Source organism: Gossypium hirsutum, chromosome D08, assembly GCF_007990345.1.
Source record: "Gossypium hirsutum isolate 1008001.06 chromosome D08, Gossypium_hirsutum_v2.1, whole genome shotgun sequence".
NCBI lineage: Eukaryota > Viridiplantae > Streptophyta > Magnoliopsida > Malvales > Malvaceae > Gossypium > Gossypium hirsutum.
Window position 1 is genome coordinate 67,318,230 of NC_053444.1, and position 11,006 is coordinate 67,329,235.

The 11,006-nt window shown below is 27.1% G+C and overlaps 1 protein-coding gene across 1 annotated transcript; it reads left to right on the forward strand.

Annotated features, from left to right (window-relative positions):
- The first annotated feature begins 731 nt into the window (after nucleotides 1-731).
- LOC107928316 (protein BEARSKIN2) lies at nucleotides 732-5,183 on the forward strand. The gene is made up of 3 exons (XM_016859507.2): nucleotides 732-960; nucleotides 3,199-3,476; nucleotides 4,354-5,183. Exons 1-3 carry the CDS (start codon nucleotides 798-800, stop codon nucleotides 5,080-5,082), a joined length of 1,170 nt encoding a protein of 389 aa, XP_016714996.2. The 5' UTR covers nucleotides 732-797; the 3' UTR covers nucleotides 5,083-5,183.
- Nucleotides 5,184-11,006: the final 5,823 nt, after the last annotated feature.

The window sequence follows — 11,006 nt, forward strand, 5'->3', positions numbered from 1 at the left end:
ATTATGAACTTAGTAAGCAGACATAAAAAAATAAAATTTGACAGAATATACTATTGACATTAACGATTAGACTATAAAATATTTAAACAAAAGTAAAATTAATATAATTTTTAATAGAAAGATTAAATCTCAAATTTTATTCAAGTTAAGTATTTTTGATAATTAAAACTCATTTTCTATGAGAGCATAATATGTTTTAACATGTCTTTTTTTTTAATTAATGTATCTTTTGTATCCATTTTATGATTTATAGATGTTAATTTTTTCAAAGTTCATGACTCTCTTATAAATATCATTTTTAGGATTTAAATTCAAATTCTCTCTTCGAAAATACAATATGTATTACTAGTGTACCTAACTCTCGTTAGTAGATGCAAATTATTTTGTATTTCTATAAAAAAATAAAAGCCAAGTATTAGGAACAAAGTTAAGCCACACGCTCCTCTAAGGCATGTAGAGCAAAGAAGGTCCATGAGGTTAAACCATTGAATAAAAAAATACTAATCATGGTCTCATTCATTTTCCTTAAACTTCATTTTTACGCCAGCTTTAACCCTCTCCGACGGCGTAGTGACCGGCCGTCAACTTCCTCACACAATTCCCCTCACATCCCCATCCCACCCACACCCGTTGACATACTTATTTCCATATTTATTCCCCATTCTTCCTATAAAATATGATTGCTTCAATCTTTCTCCATATATACATATATATGCACGTACACTTTAATCCTATAGAGAGTTTTAGAGAAAAAAAAATAGTGGAAAGCTAGTTAGCATTGAGATATTGGGAGGTGAATGGGTTCGTCGAACGGCGGAGTCCCACCGGGGTTTAGGTTCCATCCGACGGACGAGGAGCTGCTCCATTACTACTTGACCAAAAAGGTGTCGTTTCAAAAGTTTGATATGGAGGTCATTAGAGAAGTGGACTTGAACAAGATGGAACCTTGGGAGTTGCAAGGTAATATAGCTTCTTCTTCATTTTATATATATATATATTTGCTTGAGTTTCTTTTTGTGAAGAATGGTTTACTCAATTATGGTGGTGAGGGTTTTTATTGAGAGTAGGGTTTCAAAAAACTTTTACAAGTATAGTTTATATAAAGTTGATAGATACTTCAATAGATCAGTATTGTTTCTAGATTGAGTTAGGATTTTGTCTTCCTATTTGTTGAGAGCCCCAATTTTCTGAAAAGTTCCTTGAAGAGGTATGGGGTTTGGCAAATGGTCACTATTCTTTTGGTAGGTGACCGTGCACCATGCACAGCTGACCCAACTAAGAGCTCTTGTTCTATGAATCCATGCTTCAAGTTGTTTCTTTAGGCACTCGAGCTCTTCGCAAAGTTAAAAGACAAAATTTTAATTTGACCCAAAAACAATAATTGAGAAGTTCATTAACTTTAAACTAATGACACTTCACAGATTTTTTTGAAAAGAGCTAATCTCCCCTCATCAGATTCAAATATTAATCATAATTTGGTATTATCATTTTCATTATTTAATAATTTTAATTCTTATTTTTCAGCGAAATTTATATGTTATTAAAAGTATATTTTCGATAGCAATTTAAATCTAATCTTAATCAATTATTAATGACAATGTCCTGTTTACATAAAAAAAGTTAAAAAAAAATGGTTTGTAAGAGAAGCTTGAGTTAACATTCTGGTTTTCTTCTCTATTAGTTAAACAACCAAACAATTATTTGTTCTCAACTATAGTTTTTCATAATCTCATAGTAAAAACAGGAGAAAGCTAGAAAATATTTTTAGGGGTCGGAATTAACTTGTAATTTTTACAATAATAAAAATATAATTTTAAAAAATTAAATCAAAATTTTATCATTTTAAGAGGGGCCAAAGAGTAATTTTATCATTATTAATTTAAAATTTTAAAAATTTAAAAGAACTAAAATAGAAAATTTTCCATTTTAGGGGGACCCAGAGCCCCTGCAATCCCTCTAGATTCGCCCCTATATATATATACATACACCAAAAGTTACCCTACAATTTTCTTTAAAAATTATTTTGATATTTGAATGCAATAATTTTTTTTAGGAAAATCGAATAATATTTAATAATTATAAATTTCATATATCTTTCATAAAATTTGATTTGAAATCTTTTTTTTTTCTATAATTTGCCATTTTGTTCCAATTTGCCTTCACTGAAATTTGCATACTAATGTGGACTTAAGTCATAAATACTGATAAATTGTAGACTAAAGTTGTTTGACTTTGACCAGATAGATTCTAATCATGTCAATTAATATCAGATCAATGGCTTAAAACAAAGACTAATCAGATTCACTTCTCAAAACTACATCACACACACATTTTTATTTTTTAATTTTGTGGATAAATATAAAAATAAAATTCTTAGAAATCCACCCCTGAAAAAATGGAAATATATTAATTGAACCCATTATTGCACCGTTTTGTGCACGGTGTTGAAACTGAGTCACCGAATATTCTCAACAATTAATGAAATGATTCTAAATAATGCTGTAGAGTTGGTACAATAATTAAAGTAATTAAATAATTTCAGATTTAATAAAATATTGCGAACATGTGAAAAAATAGTTTATGTTTAAAAATTATATTAAAACGTATTAGTTTAAATTTACAATTAAAGTAATAAAGAATATAAATTTTTAGGTTCAAATTTTGTGTATCTAATTTTTTAGAGTTTATATAAAAAAGATATATTCTCAAAATTTTCAAAAATAATTTTTGTTGCATTATAAAAATAGTGAGTTTTTGGTAATTTTCAAAAAAAAAAATTAAAAACGATATTTTTTTAGTTTTTAAAAGTTGGGTTTTCTAAACATAAGTTTAATTTACTTTTCGTATTTCAAAATTTAGTTTAAATTGTTAATGCTATTAATTTTTTTTGTTAAATTTGTTGATGTAATATTTTGAAATAAAAAATGTCTCGTTTGATAGCCATATAACTAAAAAATGACCTTGTATGAATTTGAATTTAACAAAATAATTTTAATAATGTTAACAGTTGAATCTGAATTTTGAAATCTAAAAAGTAGAACTAAATTCCTAAAAATAAAAGTATAATGACTAATTTTCAAATTTTTGAAAAGTATAAGGACTTATGTCATATTTTAACAGGTATATATATAATTATGATGAACTGATGGGTGATTAAGCTTGATAATAATTTGCATTATTGTCTCTATGTATATATAGAAAGATGCAGAATTGGATCAAGTCCACAAAACGAGTGGTATTTTTTCAGTCACAAGGACAGGAAATACCCAACAGGGTCAAGGACTAATAGGGCTACCAATGCTGGGTTTTGGAAAGCTACGGGGAGGGACAAATGCATTAGGAACAGCTACAAGAAGATTGGTATGAGGAAAACCCTTGTTTTCTACCGTGGAAGAGCTCCCCATGGCCAAAAAACTGACTGGATCATGCATGAATATCGGCTCGAGGACGGGGATGATCCTCAAGGAAACCCCACTGTGAGTACTCGCTCGTTATATTCTCATGCAACATTAGGAATTAGTATATATATCGATGATTTTAACGTATAAGGTATAAAAATATGCATGCATGTGTAAGAAGATTGATAAGAAAACCTTATTGTTAATGCTCAGATCTCGCGCAACTAGTATATATATATGAACATTTATATATATAAGAATTTGCATGCATGTGTACGAAGATTGACAAGGAAACCCTATTGTTGGCACTTATTTACTGATCTCATGTAATATTAAAAGTTAATATATATTTGGGTGAAGGTAAAAGAAAATTAGAGGCTAAAATTGAATCATAAATTCATGAGGGTCCAAAAAGATGATTTTACCATTATACTATTTTATAATTATCGAAAGGACTTAAGGAACAATTTTACCATTTTTGGAGTCAATGCCCTTGCTTGCGCCTTTTAGATATTAATTTCCGGAGGGATTTGTAACAAATTTTACCATTTTTTGAGACAAATTAAGGTTCCTGCCTACCTCTTGAATTCATATATATAAATATCAACGGTTTTTATCATATACATGTATAATAAATAATATGCATGCAAGTGTAGGAAAAACCCCAAGTGTGGCATGGAAGCAGGAATGGCCTTAGCCCCTTTTTTTGGAAAAATAACTTTTTAATCCCTTAAAATTTGTAAAATTATAGTTAAAGCATAGAAAATTTTGTGTTGCAACTCTCAAAAAGTTTACAATTCAATTCCAGTCACAATATAATTTCTAGATTTACCCCTAAAGATCCCTAAGGAAACCTTGTTGATAGTATACTTACTCAATGATCTCATGCAACATTAGACATTAGTGTATATCAATGGTTTTATATATATAAGAATTTGCTTCCATGTGTGTGCAGGAAGATGGATGGGTGGTATGCAGGGTGTTCAAGAAGAAAAACCTCTTCAAAGTTAGCAACACCATCAATGGAGGTTCAAGCCTTAACTCCTCAGATCAACACCACCATCTCAATATGAACCACACCAACACCACTTCAAGCAGCAGCCAAACTCAACCACCACCACCACTATCTTTCATGCATAGATCAAATGACCAATACAACCTCAACACCACCACCACCACCACCTTAGAGCTAAACAAAGCTGAATTAGCCCTTCACTACCCTCCCCACATTCCAACACCAACCCATCAATACTCCCTTTTCCATCCCCAAACCCTACTTCCAACCCACAAAAGCATGACCGCCTACGAGTACGCCCCGCCACCGCCGGTCAGTCTCCCATCGGAATCTTCCCACCCTATAATGATCAAACAACTTATGTCATCCAACCCTAGGGATTGTGATAGTGGGAGTGAAAGTGTGAGGTACCAATGTGAAACCGGTCTAGAAGGTGTTGCCGCGGGTGGTGGTGGTGGTAGTGGAAGAGATGATGAAAATGAAGGGATGAATGAATGGGGCATGTTGGACCGGTTGGTGACATCTCATATGGGAATAGGTCAAGATTCATCATCTAAAGGGGTAAGGTTTGAAGATAGTAATAATAATGGTACAAATGCCACATCGGTCCACCCAATTAATCAACTTTCACTTAGAGGAGAGATGGATTTTTGGGGCTATGGGAAATAATACTTTTTTAAATTTCAACTGGATTGGATTAAAAAAAAAAACCCTACTCTATTGTTGGTAATTATATATATGATTTTTTATTGGGAGTTTTCACTTTTGTTACCTTGATGTGAAAAAAAAAAATTTGTTTCAAACAATTACTTCATACTTTATTTTAAGAAAAATTAACTGTTTACTACAAGAATCATTAATAATTAGCTTAATTTTTTATTATTTAATATAGTTAATTTATTACGTGATATGATCTAAATGAATGTGATATATGCTAACATTGTTTCTGGAATTCAAACATTTCATACAATTTGTATTTTGTATGAAGGCTTAATGATTAATTGACGGGATTCTCTAAATGTAATACTCTACATTTATCTTTTACACTTGTATTAAGTATAGTATAAGGACTTGTAGAGTAATTATACCAATAAGTCATTTAATCCAAAAAAAAAGCAAATTAAAATTTCGCATTTGTATTTAACGAAAATTGTATGGAATGGCTTCTTTTTTCTTTTTCTTTTTTATCATATAAGGATATTTTGCTCAATTTTCAAACCGATATATATGGAGAAAAATCAATTGGATATTAAATTTTAAAATCCCCCCAAAAAACTCGAATACGATAAAGGATGGGTACTGGGCTACTGGCCCAAAAATCTTTGGGTTTACACGACAAATTTTCTTTTTTGACCCAAAGCTTTGCATAACAATTTAGCAAAACGATGAGAACAAAAAAAATTCATGTTGTAGTGAGTAGGGTTTTTAAAATTAGATCGGTAATGAATGACACGGTTTTAATTAAATGAATTTTTCAAAAAATCATAAAAATTTAAAATATATATTTAAAAATAAGAAAAATTGATTTAATTAATTCTAAGTGGTTTACTTAAAAGTCGATTCATAATAAGTTTATTTTTTGTCCGAACTATCATATCGACTGATCTAATCTAATTCCAACAACCATAAATTTTTTTTAGTTTTGACTTTTAATTTCTATTTTATCCCGATTCTAAGATATCGATTATATCAATGGTGTTAAACCACCAACATATCTATTCCGATTGAATTGGTCTATGCAATAAAATGTAATCTATCATAACTCAAAATTTTCAACAAAACTATTAAATTTTGAGCAATTAATTCAATTAAAACAAAAATTATCATTTCCATGAGGATAATAAATCTCCAATTTATTCAAATCAATGTTATTTTGATCGAACTAGGAATAGACAAGAATATCAGTCCGTAAAAAGTTACTAAAGTAGTTGATTCAGGAACCAATACATAGTAGTTAAATTGAGCAAAAATCGATTGAACATGTTGAATCAGATTTTCTTATGATTTATTTAATCGAAATAAACGGACGGACGAACACCCTTCTTTTCTCCTTTTATTTCTATTTGCCTTATTCTTCTAATATGAAAAACATAATTATATTTACAATAGTTATGGACTTAACGCATACATTCTATTTTATGTGATATAATCTCTCTACTTTTTAATTTTTAAATTTCCGTTCTGATATAAAAAAAAATGCTAGTACCATTAATAATATCATGATATGACATTTTTTTTATGATTCTCGATTCCATTAGATTAATTATCGATAAAAATTAATTAAATAAACAATTAAAAATTAATAAAGTATTAAAATTTATAATCACATTATACAGAGATGATTAACAGTCAGTATCATAACCGAGATTTAAAAAAAAATAGAACTACATTCGAGCAAATTAAAATAAAAAAAATTAAATTTGCAATTATCACATATTACAGGGACTTACATTATTTGACTTTTTTTTTAAATATGGCCAGCTATTTATTAATTAATTTATTCATCGTGTGTCCGTTGCTTTGTCAATAATTATGCTAAAGTTTGAACGCATTAAAAACTATATAATTATTTATTATTAATTATTGCAAACATTTTCGACCGACTTCCAGAATTTCTTATGATTCAATATAATTAATACTTTAAGGAATGTGCAAGTTGTGTACCATTGAAGAAAGGCTTGATGTAAGTTAAATCTTTGCTAAAGCTTAATGTCTGGCTTTTAATTCACAGATATTGTTTTTTAAATTGAGATAAATATTAAATTTATATATAAACATCGATTAAATATGGAATTTGATACATGAATTTTAATTTGATGTAATTATATGTATGAGACTTAAATTATGATTTATACGTATACATGAAACTTTAGTTTCGATTCAATTATGTATATTTTTAAATATATATACATTTATTTTCATACCGAATTAATATATTTATTTGCATATGCAATATATTAACGTCACATTATGCTACTTCGATAATATTTTTAGTGATTTCTGAAAATTAAACCAAATCAAAATTTAATATATAATGATGTTAATTATTAATAAAAAATTTAATGATTGTTGATAAATATAAAAAATGTAAATTAAAAAGATGAGTGTGAAAAAGTATAAATTTTTACAAATATTAAATTACTCATATAACTCTCTTAATATACATATTTGTAAATTTATTTTTGTGTTATTTTGAGCTCATGTTCAATTAATTCGTGATATAAACTCAATTAATAACTTTAATGCACCGGATTACATGAGTAGGGAAGATAGTGCCTTTTAGTCCATTTGAAATGTATGAAAATATAAGTCAGTATAATTATAAAATTACACTTCATCCCTTAAATTTATGATTATCTTTGTCCTGATGTAATTTTTTGACTTCACCCTATAAATTAGTAACTCAACTCAAACTAACTTACTAATCATAACAATTAAAAAAAAAACTCATATACAAATTACATGTGACAAAACTTGAATTTGAACATTAAGGGTGAGTTTGGATGGGTGGTGCGTTTACCTGTGGTTAGTATAAAAACGGTGGTGGCAGTGAGATTAGACACTGTAGCGATATTGTAGCGTGAGATAAAAAGTAAGCTAAACGTACCGTACCGCATCCAGTCGCCCATCCAAACCCACCCTGAGTCTTGAACTTCAATTTTACTAACAATCAAGGTGGAGTAAGAATTAAGGTGAAGTAAGGGTAATCTTTTTGGACAAACTATACTTAAAGTCACTAAACTATTAATAAATTTACATTTTAGTCACACAATTTTAAAAAAGTTACAAAATAGTCACTAAACTATTAAAAATTTTCATTTAGATCACTAGGCTGCTAAACTTGTTGTGTGAGCTTCCTTGTTCACATTACCTGCATGAATCCAAAACATTTCCTTCATTTTCTACAATTAAGGCCTTTTCCATGAAACAATTTTAAATATTACGAATTTTTGAATCAAAATCCAAATAAATTTCTTCTTCAAATTTCGACACTAACTGTCAAACCGACTTGGATATAATATATGTTTTTTTTACTCGTTGATGGGTATTGATCCACCTATCGATTGTCGCTTGGAGATCGCTAATTAGACTTTGAAAGAAAACTTTAACAATCCAGTAAGTTAAATAAATTTTTTTAAATAATTTAGTGACTTAAATAAAAAATTTCAAATAATTTAACTACTGTATTATAATTTTTTAAAATTAAATATTTAAAACTTTACATTGTTTTTTTTTTATTCCTTTAACAAACAAATGATTTTTTTATAGTGTAGGTAGTGGTGATGATAGCTTACACCACCTCCATTTTGGTAATTCTTTTAAGGAAAGAATGAGTTGAAATACGTGTATATTTGTCATCTTCAATTCCATATCACAAATATTGGTAATCCCCACGATATGGTTGATTGCTCTTCTACTTTTTCAACTAAACCCAACTCAACTCACCAACTCAATCCAATTTTTTTTTTATTGAAACTACAAATAAATTTTTTATATAATATGCCGGGGCGAAATTCAATGGGAAATCTCGAAAATCCAACAATAAAATTAAATTATAATTTTTATGGTAGTAAAAATGTAATTTAACTATTTTAATAATTTACATTTTTATAAATTTTAAAGTATTAAATTTCATCAATAGAATCTTAAAAATATTTCAAAATATAACTTTGTTGAACATCAAATAGCATTGGAATTTGAACTTATTTGATTTTTTTGTAATAATACAATGGTTAAACTGATCCATTTAATAGTAGAGGGACTCGTTTGATCTGATCCTAGTAGAGAATCTACTAGGTACATTCACCTCTAAAATAAATTACCTTTTTTTTAAAGCCAATTTTACTATCAGTCATTGTATTTATACATAAGTTACAGATTTAGTCTTTATACTTTAATTTGGTCAAATTTAGTCATTGTATTTTTCGAATTGGTGAATTTTAGTCCATATACATTTTCATGTTTTAAATTTTCAATCTTGACCCAAATTATAGTAGTTAAACCCATTTTGGTTAAATTCTGCTATTAGTCTTGCATTATATGTAAAGTTGTATATTTAGTCTATATTTTCTAATTTGATCATTCTTAGTCTCTATGCTTTGAATTTTAAATTTTAATATTGATGCAAATGATAGAAATTAAACCCAATAATTGATTTTTTTTAGTAATATGTGAAAATAGTAAACTAATATGATATTCAACGCGTGCTAATATGTTTACCGCATATGACTTTCGAAATAACAAAACTTAATTTAACAAATTTACCAGTTACCATTTAATTAAGATTGAATTTATAAAATTTAAAAAGTATAAGGATTAAAAATGCAATTATTAAATCTACCATATAAGTCTAAAAAGCAGATTTTTTTTTAAAGAAAAACAAGCCAACGTTAAAAAAATTGCCCGTTATTACTCAAATTTCAAGTAACAATTTTTTATTGGATAATATTCATATATGTTTTAATTCTAGAAGCTTCAAAACTACAGAAAAGCACTTTTCATTTAAAAAAAGAGCTATCAGTTTTTAATATTTATTTTTCAAAAATATTATCACACGTTTTCAAATTCCATTATTTTTAAACACAAATTTCTATAAAAAAATTTACCAAAAATTTAAATTGTATAACTTAAATTATTAAAATATCAAAGTTTATATAAATTTATAAAATATTTTAAAATTATATCTACATATATTAATATAAATTTTTACTTAGTTTAACAGCACGAGTTAAAAAAAGAAAATATAAATATTATAAAAGAAAGTTCAATCAAAATTATAATTATTAACCTAATTATTAAAATTTCAGAGTTCTAAATTTTAGCAAATAACTAACCCTAATATAACCATCCATATAAAAATTTGTATTTTAATTTATTTTTTAAATATAAATAGTTTTTAGAAAATAATTCTGGATATTATAATATATGTTTTTAATCGATTATACACTTACCTATAAAATTAACCCTCAAATTATATACTTTTTTCTTATTTAAGTACTTAAAGAATTTTTTAAATAAAAAATAGTACTTAAACTATCAATTTCGTCTTATTTTACAATATCGACTAATAAAAAAATGACAGGTGGCATGATTTTCCTAGATGCCGTACACTTTTTGGGTAAAATGAAATGAAATTGATAGTTTATATATTACTTTTAAAAAACCAATATGATTGAGGCTAGTTTCACATTTAAACCTAGATTATAATATGCTTAAAAAATGCAACAAGGCCGTTATATTTTTCATGTATTTGAAATTTAGTCATTTACTTCTTAAATTTTAAAATTTAGGTTTAATTGTCAATATTATAAAAATTATTCTGTTAAATTCAGTAATGTAACACTTTGAAATTAAAAAGAAAAAAAGAAAAACTCACTTGATAGACATGTAAAAAAATTTGACATTGTAATTAAAATTGAATTTAGTAGAAGAATTTAAATATTTTTCACAATTAGACCTGAATTTTAAAATCTAAAATATAAAAAATTAAATTCCTTAAAATAAAAAGGACTAAATCCCAAATATTTGAATAATACATGGACTTGAAGCGCATTTTAGCCTTATGATATATCTAAAGGAAATAGAAATCGTTT